Raw genomic sequence first — 25,059 nt, forward strand, 5'->3', positions numbered from 1 at the left:
CGCTGTGGTCTTGGGTGGAGTGAGAACAGAAGGAGGCTGTGGGTTCCCGGACTCGGGCAGCCTGCTCAGCAGCAGGACCCTGGGACCCTGGAGGGGGCTGCAAAGGAGAAGCTGGAGCTTCTGATGCTGGGGGGGGGGGGGGGGGGGCAAAGAGGGAACCATAGCCTGCCTTCCCTCAAGAAGAAACCAGGCTTCTCTTGAAGAGTTATGTGCTTAAATGCTACCTCTGAGCCCCCTCTCACTGTAGGTTTTAAGGGCTGGGCCTGCCCATGGGGGTGAGCTGTGGACTGGGGTAAGCAAGAGGGACAGATGGAAGAAGATTCATCAGGCACCAGGCCAAGGAGGGTGCCAGCCTCTGTGGAATACCAGCATCTTCTCAGGTATGCCCTTCCATGGAAACCCGGGGCAGTGACAGATCCCAACTAACTTGGGGAAACCTGGCCCACCCCTGCTTTCGCTGCTTAAAGGAGAAATAATCTTAAACCAGTCACACAAATCATCAGCATTTATTTCTTGGGTCCTAGGTGCCACTTATGTTGGTAGAAAGGGCAAAGAGTTGATCAGTTGTGAGCACAAAACCCCTTCCCTAGAAATGGATCCGTGAAGCTCCACGAGGGGACGTGGAGCTGCACAGATGGTCAGTTCCGCTTACAGTGCCTTCCAAAAAAAAAAAAAAAAAAAGTCAGCTCCCTTCCTCTCTGCTGAAAAGAGGTTTATAGTTTTTAAAAAGTTTAAAAGTGTTTTTTAAAAAAAGGGATACGAAGGTCTTGACCCAGAAGGTTGGGCTTGGAGAAGGCGGGGCAGAGCTGGGCCGTGGTTGCCGCCCAGACCACCTATGGAGGCGTGTTCTTGGGGTGCTGCTCACCCAGGTGCCCGCTGAATAAATAATGCCCCGCAGCTACAGGGTCTTGAGAGTGTGCCCGGGCACGGTGAGGAGGTGGTGGGCGAGTGGAGCCTGAGGGTGCAGGGGGAGGGTTTTTCCAGGGTAGGGGCCACGGCGGCCTCCGGGGGTGCCTTTTCACTCTGGCCTGGCTTGCCTGGTACAGGGGCTCAGAGAAGGGGCTGCCAGGCCAATGCCAGGGCTCCCTGTCCAGGTGGGGACAGCAGGTCTCTCTTCCACCTTCCATGGGCAAGGTCAGACTCAAGACGAGGTGGTCCCATCGTTGCTCTCAGGCTGCTTGCTAGCTTCCTTGTCTGGGGTGCCCGCCTCTGTCTGTCCTTCTGAAGAGAGAAAAGGAGCATATACACAAACGTAAAGCACAGAAGGCCTGGAAGGATGCAGCTGAAGTCGGAACAGTGGGTGAGCGCTGGGGCGCAGGACAGGAGCTGGATCAAGGGTGGCCATGGCCAAAAAGACCTTTAGCTTGGCCTCTAACAACGTTTGCGAAGAAAATGCAGGCGGTGTTACTAGTATAATTAAGGTCAATGAAAGGCCAGGCTCATGGACGACTGCTACAAGCCTCAGTTGAGGATCAGGCTGTCTGTGAAGGTTCTCCAAAAGGAGGGGGCAAATGTGAAGTCCCGGCACAGAATGGGTGCTCAGTGAGTGGTAGTTGTTCTCATAAGACAGAGAAGGGGCAGGGAACAGGCTAGCTCAGGGGAGTACCAGGGTGTGGCCATTTCACTGTGCTGTGTCCTTACCAGACCAGCCCCACCTCCCAATAGGGCCTCTGCCTCTGTCTTTGCATCCTTAGACCAATCCCTCCACTGACCAAGGAGAACCACCCCACCCTGTCCTGAGCTCCTGAGGCTGGAGCATCCACACAGCCAGGGGATTATGATTAGAGTCATGATACAGATGGGAAAAGCAGGCTCGAAGACATGAACTGATTTGCTAGAGATAAGCAGTGGAGAGAGCCAATGTCTTTCCCACTGAATTTTTTCGGCCACAAAGCAGCACTCTCCAGGGTTTATGAAGGCTGGCTGTCCTCGGCACTGCTTCATCCCACCTGCGTAGCAGTCTGAGAAGGTGGTGGTAGCCAGTGGTGCAGCCAGAACGTGGATGTCTGGTGCCCATCCCCACCACCGCCCCTATCCTGGGTGGTCCTGTAACAAAAGCTTGGGCCCAGAGGGTCCTTCTGGCCCTCCAGAAGCCTGACAGACCAGTCTGCACTTGGGGCAAATTTCCCAGGTTCTGATACCCAATTTGACCCTGAGCTTCCTGCCCTCGCCAGCAGGAACATTCTCGTTGGATTCCCTAGTAATCTCTGCTCTGTTTCCTTGCTGTGGGACCTCAGGCAATTTGTTTAAAGTGAGGATGGGGACACCTTCACCCGTGTGTGACCAAGGCGTAGGGCCAAAGGTGGTCACCCGGCACATGAGAATGTCTTCGCCAACACTTCCTCTGTGCCAGTCCCAGCTCTCTCTTGGGGAGAAGGTTCTCAAGCACTTTCTTCACCAACCAGTATTCTTGGGACTCCCTTGGGGTCAGTTTCAGGGCACAATTTGAAACTGGTCAGAATTTTTCATGGTCAGAAACTGCTGGGCAGTGTATTCCTTTCTTCATGTCTTGTCTCTTATCATTAGGCAAAGTAGGGAAACATCCTCCCCACATAAGGCAGGAAAGGCAAAGGCTTGTGTACGATATGCTTAGGGAGCATTAACAAACACCAACAGGCCACAGACTTGGGAAGGCCGGCGGTTGGGCCTCCAGGACAGGCCAAGGCCATACTTCCCCTTCCGTCCAGCTGGGCATCTGTCTCCTGGGCTGTTTTAAGCAAACAGATTCTAAGCCGGGCCTGCTGGTCAGAATCTTTGTAGGCCCACTCCCTCAGTGAGTCCGCGGGACTGAGCACAGCTCCCCAGGCCTGCCTGTGGAAACGGCTCATTGCAGGGCCTACTGGAAGGTTCGTCAGCCAGGCTGGCCTACACTCCAGCATGACTGCTTCATTTCCTTGCACTGAACACTGTTCCTTCCTCAGGTCCCCTTTTCAAATGTCTGTCATCCTGGCAGGCAAATGTCCTAGACCCAGAGGACCCAGACACTTCAAGGATTCCAAATTAGAGGAAACAGGTATGAGAAGGGCCTGTGTCCGTGGATGAGTGCTTACTACTACTGAGGTAGAAGGAGACAGAAAACCGTTCACTAGAGCTGAGCATAAGGATGCAGAAGCTGTGAGCAATATGCCAATATGCCACCATGTAGCACGTACGCGAGACAAAGATCCAGGTGGGAGAGGAGGGGCGCTGTGCTAAGTGGGGTTATGGAGGTGGCTGGGAGCAGAGGTGTCACCTCTGGCTTGAGGCTGTCAGGGAAGGCTGCTCAGTAGAGCAGTCTGGGTCTCTAAGAGCAAGCAAGGTGAGGCAGGTGAGGGGAGGGCAGGAGGAACCAGGCCCAGGGAGCAGCATGTTAAGGACGATCAGGGGCTGTTGAGAAATAGACGTGCTTTCCTCTGGCTCCGAGGCACAGACTGAGGTGAGCTGTGAGGAGCGTGGCCACAGGAAAGGCGGGGGGGGGAGGTTGGGGGAGGTATGGGGTGTGCTTCCTTGGGCAGGTTGCCGTTCTAACAGTGTTAACTTGCTGGTGACCTTGAGCAAGCCGCCCAGCTTCTTGGGCCTGTAGGGCCATCTGTTACAGGAGAGGGGTGAGTCCATGTGCCCACAGTCTGCTCCGTACTCCATGGTCACTTCTGGCCAACAAGCACCAAGCGCTCTGGACTGAAGGCTACATGGAGGAAAGTAAGATGGTGGGCCTCCAAGACAGCTCTGTGGGAGACCCACGGAGCCCTACAGTTGCAGTTTGCTGTACGAGGTGATGTGGTACAGACACCGCCTCCGTGGAACTCTGGGGACAGGGAGGAGAGGGCTCTACCCAGTGCAGGAGGGTCAGAGAAGGCTGTCTAGAGGAAGGTCCCAGGGCTGAAAGAAGGGTGGCCCCAGGCACTGTGGGGGTTGGCGGCTGGCTTGCTATCTCCCCCATTCATTCATGAAGCCTGTAGTTCCCAGGCACCTGCTATGCGCCAGCAGAAGAGAAGGCCCCTGCTCTCCTGAAGCTCACATTTAAACACATGAAACCTTGTCAGAGTGACGAAGGTCAGTGACTGGGCAGGTGCCTCTGAGTACAGCCTGAGCAGGGAGATGGCAACCCCAGGACTGAATGGGAAGGTTCTAGTAGAGGAAACTGACACAGAAGGCTCTGGAAAGGGCAGGCCAGCACCCTGACGGAAACAGACTAATGGTGGGTATGGCTGGAGGACAGAAGGTGAAGGGAGAGGGGCCCCCGATGAGAACCCAGAGGCAGGGCAGGGTAGGGTCTGGCCCCACGGCAGGGCCCTGTGATGATGGGCTTGGCAGAGGCAGGAGGAGACAGGATGGTCTGAGTGAGTCTTACTGTCTTGCTGGCAACTGGCCGGCAGGGAGTGGTGCAGGGAGGCTGTGGGGCTGGAGGGAAGCCGAAGGACCTGGGCTGAGTCTGGGAGAACTGACAGGCCTTGTGGATGGAGGGCAGCGAGGAAAGGGAGGAGCCCCAGGTTCCTGGCCAGAGAGTCCTCAGGGCCTGAGATGCCACCTGGGACTGATTTGGAGTGGGCGGTCTATGACTTGGAGGACAGCCCTGGACCCCAGAAGTGTAGGAATGCTAAAGACCCGTGGGTTCTGACCTGCCCCCTCGAGTGTCAGCTCGCCCATGTCTCCAGCCAGCTTCCTCACGCTCACAGCCTCAGAGTCCCCCTGGATGTCAGGGACCGCGTTCCGACGGCCTGTCCGGTCACAGGAGATGAAGTCCGAGTAGGAGGACTCGACCTCCATCACGCCTGTCGCATCGCTCTTCAGGCCTGTGGGCAAAGGGGCAGGAGCACAAAGGTGAGGCCGGGTCCATCCTGCAGGGAAGACTCTGCTCCGGTCCCTAGCACGGATGTCTTTTGACAAAATGACAGTTTCTGCCTTAATCATTGAAAACAGCACAGAAAAGTATGAAGAACAAAATAAATCACCCAAAGTTTCACACCCAGAAAACCACTATCGCCAGTTGAAAGAACATCCCTTGTCTTTCCTCTAAAGTTACTGATAAATATCTAGCACTGGCTAGATGCTGCAGATGAAGCCATGAACAAGTCAGCCACAGTCCCTGCCCTCCGGGAGCCTACAGCCTGCTGGGGGCCACAGCAAATTGCCTAAATCACCCGAGGAACTGTCTGGGTGCTCAGGGCTTCCAGGGAGAAGGCAGGGTGCTGGAGTGACTACCAGGGTCTGACCAAGGCTGGGGATCAGGAAGTGACGGTTTAGATGAGCTCCAGGGAAGAACGGGTGTTATCGAGATAAGGAGTTGAGGGGAAGAGCACGTGTGAAGGCTCAGGGGAGGGACGGGTTTGGTGGAACGGAAGAACCAAAAGAGCCACAGACTCATGGATGCTGGGCGAGGGGCAGTGACACCAAGGATGCTGCTGAGCTGGGCAGGGGCCAGATCACCTCTGCAACCTGACGACTCAAGAGTTTTGGCCAGGTCACAAAAGCTCAGATCTGCATTTTCAAAGATGACTCTGACATCTGGGTTGAGCAGGGCCCAGAAGTGGGCAAGTTGAGGGCTCCTGCAGAAGGTCAGGTGTGAGAGGATGGTCAGTGGAGGCAGGAGGTGGTGGTGCAGATTCTAGATGTAATTTGGAGGCTAAATCAATAGGACCCGGTATCTGAATGGTGGGGAAGTGAGCTTTCTGACATAAGTAAGCAGACGAAAATGTGGTTGACTGAGATGAACAGCACAGAAGGAATATTTTGGGGCATGATGGTGGGGTGAAGGCTGAGTTCTGTTTGACCACACCAAATTGGAGAGGCCTGTGAGCCCTCAAAGGGGAGACATACAGTAGGTCAATGGAGGTACGGGGCTAGAACTCAGAAGAGGGATAGGGGGTGGCATGGGGAAGAAAGACAGGAAATTAGGAGTTACTATGATTAAGAGCTCTGGTCGTTGATAATACAGCCTAGAACGAGAAGAGAACCACATACATAAAAAAGAGCCACATATATTTTTAAAAATTGGGAGATCATACCATGTATTGTATTTTATAGCCTACTCTGTAGAACACTCTAGAACATATCATTTAAGGCTCTCTCTAGGTGAGTTTTGTACATGTGTACTTGGATGTACCAAGATTTGATCAGTCCTCTAGAAATGAACATGGAGGTATTTCCAATTTTCTGCCATTTACACATAGTATGTGGTCTTTATGTAAATCTGTGTCTAGTTCTAGTTATTTCCTTAGAATGCATTTCTAGAAGTAGAATTGCTGGGTTAAAAGGAAGGGTGAGATGATGTTTAAGCCACATTGTTTAGACACATTTCCAAGTTGCCTTTGTGAATAGCATAGGTATTTAGGACAATAAAAGATGAAGGGGAAAAAAACCTTATAAATTCTGTACTACTCCTATTTATATTCCCACGCACAGCACTATAAGCTTGTCCATTTATCTGCACCCTTGTCAACAATCAGTATTGCTATTGTATTAAAATGTTCATCTGCTAGGGGGACATGAATATCTCTCACTGAACACCTCTGAGTTTCTGAAGGCAATCAAATCATACCAGATGAACTTGTACTGATATGGCAAGGTTTCTGAGATAAACTGTTAACTGCAAAATAACACCTAACATAGAAACTAGTTTCTGTAGGGAAAGAGCAAATACAAGGAAAAAAACCACCTTATCAAGTGTGGTTCTTTGTAACTAAGGGGAACTTCTAAGACTGTATTTTTGTAATTGCAGAAGTTCTTATCAGCCCAAGTTACCGTGTGATGCTTTCCTTAGGTAACTGACATTGGCAGAAGGTGCCTGGGGTGGGCTTGGGAAGTGCCGAAGGGGAGTGTGCATGTGTGAAAGGGTGGGCTACTGGTGTGGAGGGCTGGCCCCAATGTCTCCCCACAACACCGAGCTCAGAAGAGACCACTCAAGAATACAGCGGGGGCACTCAGAATGCTCAGCTCCTCTCCAGACCTCTGTTCCCCCGTCTGTAAAATAAAGGCAGGGCCGGATCCTGTCTAAGGCAATCCTCCCAAGCTCCAGCAGAGGGTGTGCTCAGGCTATTTTTTTTTTTTTTTTTTTTTTTTTTTTTTTTGGTTGCCTTGAGAGAAAGAAGTTGCCCCAGTGCTTGGTCTTGTCAGTAAAAAAACAAAACAACACAACCAACTCTCTGAAGCCCCAGAAGTGGTTCCTTCTGCAGGTCACAGAAATTTCACTCCTGCACTCTCTCTCTTGGGAAATGGCTCAAAGCTTCAGAACAGGGGAATGGCCCGTTGCAACAACAGTAATAACACTAAAACTTATGACAATTCTAAACAATAATAATAAAGGTGACACTTGCCAAGTCGTTCTGTGCTTTCCCTACCTCACTTACTAAATTGCCACAATAGCCCTCTGAGGTCAGTGAGGTGAGTTCATAACCATGACTCAGAAATATCTTAGACCCAAAGCCCATCCTCCATGTTACAGCCACATCCGAGGGGAAGGGACAGACCCTGGGCAGGCCACACCATCTCCCCAAGCTCTGTGTCCTTAGCTTTTCTCCAACTAGAAAAGCTCCAGGAGATTTCACCACACCAGACCCAAAGGCCTAATCTTGGCAGCTGGGCCAACATGCTCTGTGCTTCATCTTTAGATTCTCAAACAGTGCCTGGCAAAGAGTATGTGCTCAATAAATATTTCTCAAGTTTGTATCTACCTGTCTATTGTCCCTCCATCTCTCTTAGCCAATTGGTGGGGATGATAAAGTGACTCCGCAGGGCTGCTGGGAAAGGCCTCAGTCCACTGGAGACTGATGTAACGTTCTTGTCCGGTACCTCTAGAATCTGATACCACTGTGGGATGGAGTTACAAGCTACATCTAAAAGGCCAGCCTCCTGATGGAATAGACACCCTGGGGCTTTGACTCCTGCCCTTGCCTGGCTGACCTTACAAGCTGCCCTGTGCAGGGAGCTGGTCCTCCTGGTTCAGGGAAGTGTGCCAAGTGCAAAGCCCAATCCTGGAAAACACCAACCCAGCCAACATGCTCCGGCTACCCCTGTCCCCTCCTCGTTCCCTTGAGTAACAGGGATTCCAAAGCGATTGTAGGGTTTAGTCTGGGGAGCCCCCTGCGCCACAGCACAAGTACACAATTTCATTTTTCTTCAACACTTGAATTCTTGCTCTCTGCTGCTTACAGTCAACAGCAACGGGGAAATGAATCCTTAGAGTTGGGAACTACGTCAGAAAATGGTCATTATCAGACTGCCTGTCACAGTATAAACCACCAGAACGTCTCTGGAGAGTGATTTGATAAGATGCATCAAGAAACCTCAAGTTTTGGGTGCCTGGGTGGCTCAGTCGGTTAAGTGTCTGACTCTTAATTCGGCTCAGGTCATGATCTCACTGTTCGTGAGACAGAGCCTCGAGAAGGACTCTGCACTTGACAGCGCCTGCTTGGGATTCTCTCTCTCTGCCCTTCTTATGCATGCACGCTCTCTCTGTCTCTCTCAAAAATAAGTAAACTTAAAAAAAAAAGAAACCAACTTTTTTCATATCCTTGAGCAGCTAAGCTCATAACTGTTCTAAGAAAAAAATCCAAGTTGTAAATGCAGATATACAAAGATGTTCATTATGGTATTTATAATAGTCAAAAACTAAGACACTAAAATGAGCTCATATATGGACAACAGAGAAATATATACAATTATACAAATGTTTAATTTATAGCTAAATGAAATACACTTCAGGCATTAAAATGTTTGTGAATATTTTTAGAAGACATGGGAAAATGCTCACAACTGTTAAATAAAAAATATATCACATATTTAAATTACAATTAAAATTTTTGTATTTTTCATAGTGAAAACCTTCACTTTATTTTTAAATTATTTCCTTCTTGAATACGTATGCATGTAGTATAAAACTCAAAAAAAAGGACATGCACCAAAAAGAATAAATTACTAGGAATATACTTATTAACCAAGGAGGTGAAAGACCTGTACTCTGAAAATTAGAAAATACTGATGAAAGTAACTGAAGATGACACAAATAGAAAGATATTTCATGATCATGAATTGGAAGAACATTGTTAAAATGTCTCAGACCACCTAAAGCCATCTACAGATTCGATGTAATCCCTGTCAAGATACCAACAGCATTTTTCACAGAACTAAAATAATACTGAATACTAAATAATACTAAAATTTATACGAACAAACAAAAGACCCCAAACAGGCAAAGCAATCTTGAGAAAGAAGAATATAGCTGGAGGTATCACAACCCCAGATTTCAAGATAGACTACAAAGCTGTAGTATCAAAGCAGCATGGTCTTTGTACAAAAACAGATACCTAGATCAATGGAACAGAATGAAGAGCCCAGAAATAAACCCATGCTTATATGGCCAATTAATCTATGACAAAGGAGGCAAGAATAAACAACGGGGAAAAGACAGTCTCTTCAAGAAGTTGCGCTAGGAAAACTGGGCCACTTTCTTATACCATACACCAAAATAAACTCAAAATGGATTAAAGACCTAAATATGTGACATAAAACCATGAAACCCCTACAAGAAAACAGGCAGTAATCTCTTTGGCCTTGCAATATTTTTCTAAAGATATCTCCTAAGGCAAGGGAAACAAAAAACAAAAATAAACTATTGGAACTATATCAAAATAAAAATTTTTGTGCACAGTGAAAGAAACCATCAACAAAATGAAAAGACAGACCTGAATGGGAGAAGGTATTTGCAAATGATATATCTGATAAGGGGGTAATATCCACAACACATAAATAACTTCTACAACTCAACACAAAAAAACACAAGTAATCCAATTAAAAATGGGCAGAGGACCTGAAACCACAGCACTGATTACATCAAAAAAACACAAGAGACAAACCCAAAATCTTTATATAGCTAAAACTTTCTTCATTGACAGTATGGTATTCTGTTGTCTCATTGTTGTAGACTGATTACTTCCCTCTTGATGGACTTTGGGTTTTTTGTTGTTGTTGTTGTTTGTTTTAAAGTAATCTCTACACCCAACTTGGGGCTTGAACCCACAACCCCGAGATCAAGAGTCCCACACGCCACCAACTGAGCCAGCCAGGCGCCCCTGGCTTCCATAAAAGTAGAACTGCCATATTCATTAAAGGATCTGTGATTTGGGTAGGGTAATAGACACTGCCAAATCTGCCTCCACAGAGGTTAACTCTCATTGGGCATGTATGAGGAACACTTGGTTTCAACATATTCCTATCAACACTTGTCTTTTTGTCTTTTTTTCCTCAGTCTGAAAGGTGAAACAGTAGTTGGCTGTTTTAGCTTGTACTGTTCCTGTGAGTGAACCTGACCATCATTCCATGTCTATTTCCTTTTCTGTACACTGTTTACTTAAATCCTGTGCCCATTTTTCTATTGGATTGTAGCCCTTTTTCTTATTGATTTGCAGGAGTTCATTATACATTAAGGAAATTAATCTTTTTGCCTTAAGAGAAATTATAAGTAATTTTTACTTGTCATTTGTTCTATGGCTTTATTTTTGGCATTTCTTCACATGCACACATTTTTCTCTATTCATGTAGTCAAACTGATCCATATTTTATTTTATAGTTTCTAGATTCTGCATCACATACAGAAATGTCTTCCCCACTCTGAGATTAGCAAAGAATTCTCCCTTGTTTATTTCTTACACATTCATGACTTTTTCACATTTAAATCTTTGCTTGATCTGGAATTTATTTACTCAAATGTATGAGTTAGAGATCTATCTTAATTAATTTTTCCACTTCTCTCAAAACCATTTGTGGAATAATCAAACTGAAGGGGATCCCAGAGCTCATCTAGACAAGCCTCTCATTAATAGCTGGGGAAACGGAGGTTCAGAAAGAAAAAATGACTTGCCTAAAGTTCTTGCATCTAGGGGGTCCTAACTCCTGGCCCAGAGCTCTTTCTCCCACACCACTCCACCCTTTCGGGAGCCCTAGCGACACTGCAAATCTCCCAGGGGCGTGTGTGGTGTAATAGATGGCATCTAGGACAAACATGCCGCCCGGAGTCCCTATTCACTAGCTCAGAGACCTTGGACATCTCCCTTCACCTCTCTGGACTCCAATTTCTTCCTCAGCAGTGTGGGGATAACAGTAACACCCTGCTGATGAGGGGGCTGTTGTGAGGACTGAATGAGATGGCGTGTGTAGGGTCTGATAAGTTATGTGCAATGTAAGAGGCACACAATTAATAAGTCATTAGTATGGCCTGTTTTCACTGGGTGTCTTACCAGTAAAACTGTCTTTTTGACATTTTCATTCAACTTCTTTGTTTTTACTATGTTTAATGGTGCACAGAAGGCCAAAAACTTACACTTCCTTCTTTTGTTCTTTATGGTGCTGAAGGTGGTGAAGTGAATGTTAGTTCCACACAAGTGGTGGCTCTGGCTGGCATGTATACTGATATATGAATATTTGATGAATGAGTAAATAATAGAAGATGTTCTAGATTCCAAGGCAGAAGGAGCAAAGGGTGTGCAACCCTGCAACAGAACAGTGGCCAAAGGTCTGGCTCAATCTCTGTGCCATAGGGTGACTGACTCTGACTCTCTGACTCTCTCTCTCTCTCCAACACCCCCATCTTCCTTTCTGCCCATCTGAATATAACAAAGGTTGAAATATGCTCCCTACGTCTCTTTCAGTCATGACATTTCTCTCTCTCTCTCCCTCCCTCCCTCCCTTCTCTTTTTCTTTCTTCATTCATTCATTCATTCATTCATTCATTGTTTACTGACCACCTTCTATATGCCAGGCACTGTGTCAGGTATGGGATATATTTTGGAGAATAAAAAGACATTTACAATTTGATAAGAGAAAAAGACATTGAACAGGTCAATGATTTATCATCACAGATAGTGATAAGTGCATTGAAAGAAGAGAACAGGGTTCTCTGTGTGTGGATGTTTAGTTAAGGGTTATATGGTCAGCGAAGGCCTCCTTAAGCAGGTGACCTTGTGCTGAGGTCTACAGCAAAGCTGGACAGAGTGTGATCCAGGCAGAGAAAACAATCTGCGTCTACAGCCATCCAATATCTCCTCATCTCAGCTCCAGCCCTACGAGGTGCTCAAAAGTGATGCTGCTCCTCCACTCGTCCTCGTTTTCAGATTTGGGAGCCTTCTTGGGGTCTGGTCACTTGTAAGGCATCTGACTCCGAATGCTTAGGATGGAAGGGAAGGCTCTCGTACTCAGCTTCCCAGGCCCAGACCCTTGGTGGCCTGGGGTCAGGGGCTCTTGCAGGTGCTTGCTCTGGGCACTGTCAAGCTCCCCACAGGAAACTGCCTTCTCCCTTTAGTTTTTAACACTGTCCCAGCCCTGTAAACGGAAGAGGCCCTGGGCTCTGCCAAGAGCTACATGGTCTGTTCCAAGTCCACAGCTATTCGTCCTCATTGCTCAGGCAGATTCCAGTACAACTCCAAATTGTTTTCCAAATATACCAGAAAGGTCATTTCCTGTTTGTTTTTTTTTTTTCTTTTTTAAAAAGTATTTGCAAAGACCATACAAAAAGAAAGCAGACCCTTTTGCAAAGGGCACAGAATGAGACTTGGTCCCATGGGAGAGGCCCCCTCAGAGGTGGGGAAAATGCTCTGGAAGGCTTCTCTGAGGGAAGAAAGGGCTGTGGAAACCTGATGGAAATACCAGGGCCTACTCAGCTGGCATTTCTCAGAGGGAAGCAGCTTTTCCCTGTGACAGGCAGCCAGGACCAGAGGGGCAGTGAAGCAAGCAGGAAAGTCAGGGCCCCAAAGTAAGTACAATCCCAGAACCTGAGAAGGGGCAGGCAGCTCAATCTAACCATGTGAGGCCTGCACTAAGGGGGCGGGCCGGCACCAAGCTCTATCTAGGTGCCTTAGGGGCACACCCAGAGGGGAGTCACTAGAGAGGAGTCTCCTGCCAGGGCAATGCCTGATGCCCACTCAAACAGCAGCCTCCAGTGAGGTTTCATTTGGAGGCAGTTAGGCAGAGGCTTGGCCTCTGCACCCAGAGGGCAGAACCATGTAGCCCCAGAAGCAGGTGGTAGAGACACAGGCTTTGGGAGGCCACTCAGTGAGGAGGAAAGGACAGGCGGGGTGCTGAGTCATACAAAGTCCTCACTGACCTCCTGGTTGCTAGTCCCCATGGACTTTTCTCAGATCACCGTCTTCCAGGGGTGTCCCCTAACCTCTCGGGCCATGCCGCAACCTCTTTCACACAGGTGCCTCCTTTGTCAGGGACTTTTATGTTACAGGCCCCCCAGGACGAGAATCAGGATCTGGCTTGGTCCTCCTCTCTCTCCGTTGGGTCCCTGGAAGTTCTTGACCCTTTCCCTTAAGAGTGTGTGTTGACAGGGGCGCCTGGGTGGCTTAGTCACTGGTTAAGTGTCCGACTTTGGCTCAGGTCATGATCTTAGAGTTTGTGAGTTCGAGCCCCGTGTCAGGCTCTGTGCTGACAGCTCAGAGCCTGGAGCCTGCTTCCAGTTCTGTGTCTCCTCCTCGCTCTCCCTCCCGCTCACACTCTGCCTCCCTCTTAAAAATAAACAAACATAAAAAAAATTAAAAATGGGAGTTCCTAGGTGGCTCAGTTGGGTAAGCATCCAGCTCTTAACCTCAGCTCAGGCCTTCCTCTCGGGGTTGTGAGTTCGAGCCCTGCGTGGGGCTCTGCACTGGGCATAAGCCTACTTTAAAAAAAAAAAAAAAAAAAAAAAATCTTTCCACTGGGGCACCTGGGTGGCTCAGTTGGCTAAGCGTCTGACTTCGGCTCAGGTCATGATCTCACTGTCCGTGGGTTCGAGCCCCGCGTCGGGCTCTGTGCTGACGGCTCAGAGCCTGGAGCCTGTTTCAGATTCTGTGTCTCCCTCTCTCTGACCCTCCCCCGTTCATGCTCTGTCTCTCTCTGTCTCAAAAATAAATAAACGTTAAAAAAAAAGAAAAATTAAAAAAAAAAAAAGTGTGTGTTGATGACTCCCTATATAGCCAGAGGCCACTCTCCAGAGTTCTAGAGTTGCCAGTCTGCCTACTTAGCATGTCCCTTGGACATCCCACTCCATTTCAAACCTCACATGTGAAGCCACAAGCCTGCCCCATCTAGCCTTCCCCAGCTCAGTGAAGACACCATCTGTCCACGCTGCTCAAGCTGGAGACCTGAAGGCATCCTGGATTCCTCCTCGGCTTCCACTCATGTATAATCTGTCACCAGGTCCCATCATTTCTACTTGGGAAACTCAGCCTGGATCTGCCTTCCTCCCCTCTGCACGGTCACCACCTGGTCTCCATCTTTCCTCACCTGTACCCCTGGTGGAGTGTCCTCATTGCATCAATGCTCTGCCCTTGGCCCATGGTCTATTTTCTACACAAACAACTGGGGTGATGTTTGCAAATCAGACGTTGGGTCATTCCCCTGCTTCTTTCAACCTCTGATGCTTTTCCATTTCACATCTGGGAAAATCTAAACTCATGCCACCAGTCCCTAAAGTCCTGCGTTGATCTTGCCCTGCCCTCCCCTGTGACCTTTCTTCCCATTTCCACTGTCTTTTGACTCATTTACTCTTCAATTCCGCAAAGCAACTAAGTTCTTCCTGAATTCAGGGCCTTCATGAGACTGTTCTCTCTGCTTGGAATATTCTCTGTTATTCTGCTCTTTACAGAGGCTTGTACATGGATTCCTGGCTCTGTCTTTTCACATTTTCCTGCTCTAGGACCCTGACCAGAGGGCCCTGCAGGGCATGAGGCTTTCAGAGCCTCTGTGGCTCGCTACTGCCGCATGTCGTGAAGGCACGGCTGAGCCACCGGGAGTCTTGTGTAGTGTGGTGGACACGGCAAGGGCTGGGGAGTCACCAGCTTCTGCCCCTATACCTGGGCAACTCACTTGACCAATAGATTCCTCTTCTGGAAGATGGGGCTATAACAATTGCCTTGAAAGGTGGTTGTGAGGAATGATCAGAGCCAGCGCTTACACAGTCCTTAGTGCATGCCAGGCTGTGCGCTAAGCACCTTACAGGCATTATGTCATTTAATTTTATAACAGCTCTGTGAAGTGGAAAGTGTTTTTAATCCTATTCTACAGAAGAGAGAGCTGAGATGCAGAGAGGTTAAGAAGCTTCCCCAAAGTTGTATACTCACTGAGTGTGGGGTAGAATTGAGCCTGTGCTATTAGGCTACAAAACACAGAAATGACAGCACCTGCCTGGCATATAGTAAGCATCTGTTAAATGCTGTCCGTTCCCTTTTCTCCCATCAGTCTCCAACCTCACAGTAAGCATTCCTGAGGGAAAGGCAAGAAAGCAATGAAGTCCCACGAAAATATTCTACAGTGCTGGCTGAAACATATACCCACATGCACTTTTCCCACACTTGAGAAAAGTTCTATTTAGAATTTTCAGGGGCGCCTGGGTGGCTCAGACAGTTAAGTGTCCGACTTCAGCTCAGGTCATGATCTCATGGTTCATGAGCTCAAGCCCCACATCAGACTCTCTGTTGTCAGCACAGAGCCTGCTTTGGATACTTTGTGCCCCAGGCTCTCTACCCTTCCCCGACTTGTGCTCTGTCTCTAAAAAATAAACATTAAAAAAAAACTTTTCATTTGGAAAAAATCTTCAGAATTTTTTCAATGGTATTAGGCTGATTCTCTGAATTCTGCAGAGAGCTGGGGCTGGGGATTGAGACAGTGATATAAACTCTTCAATCCATGAACATCTGTGTTTCTGTGGAGGTCTCTGGAAAGAGGCAGAACAGTCCAGCTGGATTACCGCTTGGGGACCAGGAAGGCTGGGTCTCTCCGGACCTCCTGCTGTTTACACACTATCTAAACTTGGTGAGGGCTTAGCTAAAATGGTTCCCAGAGACTGGCAGTCCCCGTCAGACCATGCAGGGAGGGCAGTAAGGGAAAGTGTAATCACTTCCAAGCAGGCCGGCCAAAGGTCCAGAGGCTGAGCACTAGCTCTGCTAGGTACCTCTGGGCAAGGTTCTTCCCCCTCAGACAGTGGGTGTCTCAAATGTGCAATGAAGGAGTAAGCTGGGATCCTTGTGGTGGTCTTGAAACACATCTGCAAATGCTTTGATGCTCCTCCCATCGAGAGGGGAGTCTAATTTGCATCCCTTGAATGATCTGGCCTTAGTGACTTACTCCTAACTAATGGGATGCAATAGAAGCGATGCTGTGGGACTCCCAAGACGACGTTAGGAAAGGAGACACAGCCTCCAGCTAGCTCTCTCTTGGGCCACTTGTCTTTGGAGTTCTGAGCTGCATGTAGGGAATTTGAGGCTCCACACTTTGAGGCAGCCCAAACCAACCCAATGAAATGCCCACATGGAGAGATCCTGGGAGGGCATGGAGAGAGATGCAGCCAGCAGCCGCTGGCTATGGCAGCCTCTAGCTATTCCAGCACCATCTGACTGCAAGTGCATGAGATCCAAGCCACAAGAGCCCAGCCAAGCTGTCCCCACATTTCTGACCCACAGAAACCATGAGAGATGATAATAAATTATTACTGTTATTTTGAACCACTAAGTACTGGGGCTGCAGTGTTATTCAGCAGCGGACAGCCAGAGTGGTCTCTAACAGGTTACTGCCATGCCAGCTCTCTGGAAGTCTATATGAAAGCACTCCCTAAATCTACTGTGGAGAATGAAAAGCGGCAAGATGTGATTTCTATACTATTAATTTATCCATCCATTCATTCAACAAAATTTTACTCATCACTCATTGTGCACCAGGCTTGGGACCAGATGCCATGGATACAAGAACAGTAAGACATCACTATGCCCTTGAGGGAAGTTCATGGTCTGGGTGGGGAGATGAACTCACGCATGGTCTAGATGGGGTGACCGGTGTGAGGGGCATACACCAGGGTTACCAGGATCACCAGGAGAATGGTTTCAAGCCACGCCCCTTGCCTCCCACAGGGATTCTAGTAACACTAGGCAGGAGGATGTGGCCTGTCTCTACCACTGACGAGAGGGTGTCAGAGCCTCCACAGGTAAGGAGAGAGAAAAGAGTTTAGAGACCACTTCTGTATATAAACCTTTAAAAACTTTAAGAATCTTTAAAGAGCTTGGAAGGTAAGAGCTGTAATAAAAAGACATAAGGCAGAGCAGGGGCTCAGGAAGCCGGTCGTTTATAGGCACTGATTTTAAGGAAGTTACTCCACCCTTCCTTCCTATTTATCACTCACTGGGCACTGAGGGTTCAGCAGCGAACAAAACAGACCCTCTGCCCTCATGACGCTGACATTCTAGTGGAGTGACTCACACTAACACGCAAACAGAATAAATGTCAGGTGGTGAAAGTACTAAGGAGAGAACTAAAGCGGGGCAAGAGGTGTGGGGTTTTCTACAGAGTGACAGGGAGCCTTGGATGCACAGACACCGGTGCACAGACCCAAAGGAAGGGAGGGAGGCAAATACCTGGGGAAGCTGTGCCAGGCAGAGGGAGGAGTTGCAGGAGGCGGGGCTTGCCTGGTATCCAGAAAGATGACCAGGAGGCCACAGGGCTGGGGGACGGGGACTGGTGGGGAAAGAAGACCGAATGTGGCTGGTACCCTCTGGGGTCTGAGAGGATAAGGGTGCCTCTGAATTTTGCTCTGATTTTGATGTGACCCTCTCACAGGTGTTTCCAATTGGATACTCTAATGCTTCCCTTCCATGCCTATTTTCAGAGCCTTCTCCCTAGTGTGGGGTGAGTGGAGCCTCGGGGCAGTGAAGGGCACTACTCATCACACAACACTCACAGACATACTGTAGGCCCGAATGCAGTGCCAGCAAGGCCTGGGTCCTCTGGTCTTAAGCTGAAGGGGAAACAAAGTTCTTGTTCCATTCTTCCTGCCTCTGGATAGAAGTAGAGATCAGAATCCACAAAACACAACATAGGTAAATACTAATTAAAGAGCCTCCCTTGGAACCTGGAAAGGCAACGTGCTTACAACTCAGGGACTGTTCTTGAGGAGAGTACATAGATTCACCTGTGCCTTCGGCCCACGGCAACAGTTTGCCCAAGATTCCCAGTCTCTGGGCTCAGTACTGCAGCCCTCCACTCCCTACATCCAGACACTGAGTCTTCACGGGACGGCCAGCCCCCTGAAGTGTCCTGTGTAACTCCTAGTGGCTCAGGACAGACACCCTTCAGCCAGAGCATCCTCTTCCCTGACCCAGCAGAAAAGATAAGAGCTCCCCGTTTTGCCATGCTGCGAGTGTTGACATATTTGTTCACTATCTGCCTTCCCAATTGGCTCCACGAGGATAGGTACCCCGACTTTGTTTGCCAATGTATCCCCAGCACACAGCATGGTTCCTGACATACGGAAGAGGCTCAATAAATACCATCGTGCGAATGAATTAGTAAACAAACAAAATAAAAACTTAAGAACCTCCATACTCTCAAGCCAGTGATTAAGATAACAATCTGAGCCCTGGCTCCTGACCAAATAAATAACAGTGACAGTGATAAAATGAAAATGGCTACCATTTATGGGGTATATATACTGTGCATCGGGCATGGTGACAGGTGCTTTCCATACACCGTCTTAGTTACTTCACAGTAGCCTAGTATAATTAGATCCCTCTTAGACATAATAGCACGTGCTGGAGCCTGGATTCTCACCCAGGACTGGCTGGCTCTGGGGCCTCAAAGGCAGCGCCTCTCTGGCTCAGGGAAGCAGAGGATGAGAGAGAACCTGAGGACAAGGTGAGGTTAAAGGGGCTGAAGCGGCAGGAGTGGACTGCCAGGGAAAGGAAAGGGAGGCTCTCCTTTGTCTTCATTTACACTCCTCTCTACCCAGTCGCCTGACCTACTCCAGTTCTACTCTCGCCCTGACAATCACAGAACGTTCCTTCATTCCTTTAGTTCTTCATTCAACACTTACTACACGCACACTCCTTCCAGCAATGGAGCCGGAAGTATCTGAGAGGGACTGCATTGTTTAACCCTCACAATGGAGACACCATGGCTCAGAGAGGTGGCACAAGTCACCCAAGGTCCTCCAACCAGGACTTGAATCTGTATTTCTTCATTCCCAATTCAGTGCCTGTTCTTTTTTTTTAAATTTTTAAATGTTTATTTATTTATTGAGAGAGAGGGAGACAGAGTGAGGGCGGGAGAGGGGCAGAGAGAAAGGGAGACACAGAATCCAAAGCAGGCTCCAGGCTCCGAGCTGTTGGCACAGAGCCTGATGTGGGGCTCGAACTCACAAACCTTGAGATCATGACCTGAGCTGGAGTTGGACACTAAACCGACTGAGCCACCCAGGCGCCCCGGTGCACATTCTTGAGGCTGGTGCACTCTGGGGACGGCTTTGTCTTGAGGTGGACAGTACTGCATCTGTGTCATCCCCCTCAGAGAACTGTTCTATCATCAAACCCCCTGTGCCTCCGGCTTCTCTCAACACAAATGGCTCTCTCCACCTGGTGACACAAGGCCATACACTGTAATAATGGGCACAAGGAGCTTTTGGAGAGTAGATTCACCGAGCACCTACCACCACACCTGCTGCATAATGCCTAATAAATGGTCTCTAAAAGAGAGAAAAAATGAATGAATCCAGAGAGAGGTACAGTGGATCTGCTACCATGAAACAGCTCAAGAGAGCACGCAGTTGGATGTCCTCAAAGGGCCTGACAGGATACTGTACGTGCTGTCTCCTGAATTTTACAGTGACAGGCACCCACATGAGCAGCCTTCACACCGACAACCACAGTAAAGCCGAGAGAGCAGCCACACCAGGGATTCAGATGACAGAAGAAAGATCCTGTGCTGAACTGCCGCTGGTTCTGACGCCAGTGGAGAGATGTGGCCCCACGAAGCCAAGTTTTACAGTCACTTACCCAGAGGAGCCTATTTGACAGGCGATGTTGACAAGTGGAAATGATTCAGAAAATACTTGTCTCTTGCCTATGTCAACCCCAAATTCAGGCATATCAAAGACACACTTATAGCTTCTTAGCCAATAAAGTCATTTATAAAATATGTTAGAGTCAAATTTCGTTTGTCTAGTGATCCCTCAGGGAACAACTCACTCCAGATCACCAAGATTCCCACACGGTTAATCTTGTAAGTATCAAAACCTCAACTGGAGACAGAAAGTAGATTAGTGGTTGCCTAGGACTGGGGAGGGGTGGGGAGTTGGGAAGGTGATGAGTAATGAAAATGTTCTAAAACTGATTATGGGGACAGATGCACAACTCTAAATACACTAAAGACCAATGAATTGTATACTTTAAATGGGTGAATTGTATGGTATGTGAATTATATCTCAATAAAGCTGTAAAAAAACCCCTTTATCTGAATTATAATGGATAGAAATTCTTCTCATGTATTGCATTAATGCATTAATATATTACCAGCCTTTTCTTTTTTGAGAGAGCGTGAGCAGGGGAGGGGCAGAGAGAGAGGGAGACACAGAATCGGAAGCAGGCTCCAGGCTCTGAGCTGTCAGCACAGAGCCCCATGCGGGGTTCGAACTCATGAACCGTGAGATCATGACCTGAGCCGAAGTCAGACACTCAACTGACTGAGCCACCCAGGCGTCGCTATTACCAACCTTTTCTTAATGATTTAAGACCACAGCTGTGTATCTGGTATAACATAGCAATGCTATCAGTATCACAATATACAGGGCAGCTTGCCCTACACTAAACACCCCCGTTTACTTTAGCTTTTCTATCAATGCCCTTTACTTTTACCATGAAGCTTGGTGGTTAAGCTCATGTGCATGGGTCATGTATCACTTACTGGCTTATTGGCTCCGTGATCTCTGGTGAGTTACTAGATCTCTCTGCGCCTCCATTTCTCCATTTGTAAAACAGCAGTACCAGCCTCACTGAAGGAGTGTGTGCGTTAAAGAAAATGATGTAGATAAAGCATTTAGTGCTCTTCCCGGCAATCAGGAGCCAAACTGAATTGCAGCCCTCAGCACTATTCTCACCACTGTCAGTAGAGTTGCCTACAGAACCCTTTCTGAGTTATGGACTCAGAAGCCAGAAACCCCACCCCCTACGAGTGTTCAGCACACCTGGTGTGTTCAATGAGATGAAACCAGGGATGGGGTGCAATTTCATTACTGGACTGTGGGACATCCCATGGGAAGGCTCTCAGCTTCAGTGACACTAAGTAATTTGTCCCAGTTCACCCTCAAACAGAAAAACCTAGAAGCCTGGTAAGGTCACTCAAGATCCTGGCATCTGTGAGGCTGGTGCTCAGGGGGACACAGTGGCCTACAACACGTTAGGCTTTCTCTAGACAAATGGTTCTTAAAATTCAGAGGTCTCAGATCACATTTGAGAACCTGAGGAAAGCTATGGACACTTGGCCCAGAAAAGTGTGTGTGTGTGTACACACACACACACACACACACACACACACACACACACACTGTACCTATGAATACAGGGGAATTCTGAATCCCAGAAGCTAACCATAAACCCCTGGTTAAAAACCCCAGCTCTAGACTTCCTATAACCCCAGCGTCCTCAAGGTTTAGTGGCTCTGGAACAGAGAGGTCTTTTGCAGGCTTGCCCTCCTAAATGGGCCTCGGCCAGATAAACAGTCCTGGGGGCTGACCGGCTGCCGCATCTTAGTCACTGCAAACAGCTGCATCCAGGGGGTTCCCAGGGGCACTGAGTCAGAACAGGACACAAGCCCAGTAGCTTGGGAAGCTACTGCAGGGCAAGGCCCCAAAGCCTTGCTGATAAGCAATTGGGGACTTCCAGCCCCAGGGCAGCTTCCAGACAGACTAGACTCTCACTCTGCCAACAGAGAAGAGGACTCGTAGGTGCTGGAGGCAGGGTAGGCCATGAGACAGAATTTAAAGGAGGTGGAACTCCCCCAAGCTCCTGGGACTACTAGGCCTTGGACAGAGAAATGAAGGTGGGAGATTCTGTTCTAACTGTAGGGAGGCGGAGCCGAGAGAGGGGTAGACATGTTGTAGGGCGGGGAGGGAGCTGAGCCACGGATGAAAGGCTGTTAAAAATGACTAACCGATGCCAGAACTGTTAAAGTATGAACACCGACCCAAAGTGGCCACACTTCCAAGTAGGCCATTCATGTTTCATGAACTGCAATTTTCTTCCGACTGGAAGGGACCTGCACCATCTCTCCTCATCAGACCACTGGGCTGTGCAGGTTTCTCCAGGCTGGGCTTTGCTTGCTTTTGCTCCTCTATCACAGTATTAAAATCCCCATAATGTGCTTTGGTCCTGATGAAAATAGCTTTGCACAACAAACAAGAAAGTTGGCATCATGCCCAAATTTGCTGATAGCCCCTGTGTATAATTCCATCAGCTTAAATAGATGGCTGAAGAAACCCATTCTCTTTGAAGCCACTAGAAGTAAATTGTCTTTCTGATGCTATAAAGAAATGATCTGTAAAATTGCAGTGTGATATCGTATAACTTCTGCAAAGGGCCAACCTTTGGCCATACCTTTCTTCATGGGACCAAAATTCCTTTCTAATTTCACTTGGAACCTATTTCTTTTATTTGTTTGAACAGAAGTAAAGGTATTTAGATAAACACTTGGGATGCTGTAGTAGTGGTATGAGCAATGTGACTACCCACCTGTTTTAGTTTCTTTTTCCTACTTGCATCTCTTCGGATTTTCCACTGTTGACTAATCAGTGTGGAAATTCTAAGGGACAAGAAAAACAAGAATTAGAGCCAGACATACTCTAGGGCTGTAAACTAAAACAATCTTTTGGGAAGACTAGTTAAGCATATCTAGTAACATATTCAATGTGCACACCCTTTGGGTCAAATATATAGGAATTTACAGCAAAGGTATGTTCCCATAAGTAAAAGGATGATCAGTAAAACATATTGTGCAATAGCAAAGGAAAGAAGAAACAAGTTAAATATTTGCTAATAGGAAAAAGAGTTAAATTATGATGTACTAATACCATACTAGATGGCTGCTACAAAGAATGAGAAAGATTTCACTGTACCGACATGGAAAAAAGGGCACGCTCTGTTGTTAAAAAGGAGTGTGACACTGTACAGGTCATAATTTTTAATATAAAGTATGAACATGATTGTTTATGTCTAGGAAAAAGTACAGCATTTGTACACATACACAGTTTTGTTTTGTTTTGTATCTACATAGAAAAAGGCCATCAGCAAACTGAACAGTGGTTCTCTCTCTGGGACTCAGAGACTAGGAGAAAGGAAGTGAAAGACTTCTACATTTTACATGAATGACTCCTATTTTGGTTGAAAACTTTTAAAGGGACGCACACAACTTTCATAATCGTTATACATGCGGTCTATCTAGAATTCTAAAATATCAAGAGTGAGGACAAAAGATGTTTCCAGACAAAGACTGAGCAAGTTTGCCATTCAGACTCCAAGAACATTCTCCAACAGAAAGGAAACCAAGCACAGAAAGTAAGTGGGGTTTTAGAGTCAACAGTGAGCAAAACTAGTAAGTACAGTATATTGGTAAATTGAAAACACTGATTAAGTGAAAACTAAGTAGGAAGATAAACACAAATCTGACAATATCACACATTTGACAGTAAGAGTGTCAAGGATGGAAGAGATCACAACTAAAACTTCGCATGGTCCTTATTCAGGACAAATACTGGAATTGACCCAATATATCTATGTTGCATATTGAAAAATTCTAAGGTAAAATGACAAAATATTGAAATAGAACACTTAAGTTTCACACTTAAGTTTAAGTCTAATTATCCAAAAACGTTAATCCTTCCCAAATTACTACATGGTCTTAATTAAGTTTCAATAAGAATACAAATAGTTTTTCTTTGAAAGTGAAATGGGTAAAATTAAAGTTCATATGGAATACTAAACACCCCAAAATTTAGCCAAGAAACAGAAAATTATTTTTAAAAATATATAAATAGGGGATTTATCTTAGGAGATAATAAAAATTTACTTTATAAAGACATAATAAAAAGACATGGTTAGAAGAACAAATAGGTCTGTGAACTAACAGAGCAAGTTCAGAAAAGGATACAAGAAAGGAACTTATTTATCACAAAGATGGAATTTCAGTGCAAAACAGAAAAGATGGTTTATTTAATAAATGGTGCTGGCAGACCTAGAATAAAGCCTGATCCCTACCTCTTTGCTATGTATAAACATAATTCCAAAGGGATTAAAGGTTCAGGATTAAATAATTAAAACCCTAAAAGTATTGGAAGAACATTTAGGAAAATATTTATATAACTCTGAGGTGGGGATATTATTCTTTTTAAAAAAAAAATTTTTTTTTAACGTTTATTTATTTTTGAGACAGAGAGAGACAGAGCATGAATGGGGGAGGGTCAGAAAGAGAGGGAGACACAGAATCTGAAACAGGCTCCAGGCTCTGAGCAGTCAGCACAGAGCCGACGCGGGGCTCGAACTCACAGACCGCGAGATCGTGACCTGAGCCGAAGTTGGACGCTTAACCGACTGAGCCACCCAGGCGCCCCGGTGGGGATATTACTCTTAACCAAGGCAAGAAATCTAGACACAATGAAGCAACAAATAGAAAAATTTAATAAACAAATAATAGATTAGGAAAAATATTTGTAATACATTGCAAAAATTCATTTGCAAGAATACTTAACACATAAAGAGCTCCTGTAACTTGTTGAGAAAAAAGCAACTAATTCATAAGGAAAAAGGGTGAAGGAAATTCACAGAGGAAAATAAAATGGCCAATTAACATGAAACAATGTTCAATCTCACAAGTAGTAAAGAAAATACAAAGCAAGCACCTATAAAGACACCATTTTCTGCCATCAGCTTGGTCAAAGAATGAAACCATAAAGAGAGAGGAAGGGATAGAGGGAGGAGGAGGATGGAGAGTGGGAGGAAGAGACAGAGGATAGAAGGGAGAAAGGGAAAGAATACCTAATATTAAAGATTTAGGGAAATGAAAGTACTCGCACATTTATGGGAAGAATGCAAGTTACTAGAATTCTTTATAAAGTAGGATGGTATTCTCTATTAAGATGTCAAATACACAGACCCCTTGACCCAGCAATATTATTTTTGAAAATGCAACCTATAGAAATGAAAGCACCAGTATGGTCAGTGGTATTATAATAGTGTTGTATGGCGACAGATGGTGGCTACACTTGCAGTGAGCACAGCATACATAACCTACAGACTCGGC

At 46.8% G+C, this 25,059-nt stretch overlaps 1 protein-coding gene across 5 annotated transcripts in view; it reads right to left on the bottom strand.

Moving 5' to 3' along the window:
• Positions 1 to 487: 487 nt before the first annotated feature.
• The window catches only part of PKIG (cAMP-dependent protein kinase inhibitor gamma), a 98,966-nt gene continuing 74,394 nt past the window's right edge, over positions 488 to 25,059 (bottom strand). For all 5 annotated transcript variants that reach the window (XM_019458393.2, XM_019458390.2, XM_019458392.2 and 2 more), the window contains 3 exons: positions 22,497 to 22,566; positions 4,599 to 4,772; positions 488 to 1,221 (listed from right to left, as the gene is read on the bottom strand). In XM_019458393.2, coding sequence (XP_019313938.1) covers positions 1,142 to 1,221; positions 4,599 to 4,746 — 228 coding nt within the window. In that variant the 5' untranslated portion in view covers positions 4,747 to 4,772; positions 22,497 to 22,566 and the 3' untranslated portion in view covers positions 488 to 1,141. The remainder of the gene's footprint in view (positions 1,222 to 4,598; positions 4,773 to 22,496; positions 22,567 to 25,059) is intronic.

The sequence above is a fragment of the Panthera pardus genome, unplaced genomic scaffold (genome assembly GCF_024362965.1).
Source record: "Panthera pardus isolate Hobbes unplaced genomic scaffold, ASM2436296v1 HiC_scaffold_25, whole genome shotgun sequence".
NCBI classification, from domain to species: domain Eukaryota; kingdom Metazoa; phylum Chordata; class Mammalia; order Carnivora; family Felidae; genus Panthera; species Panthera pardus.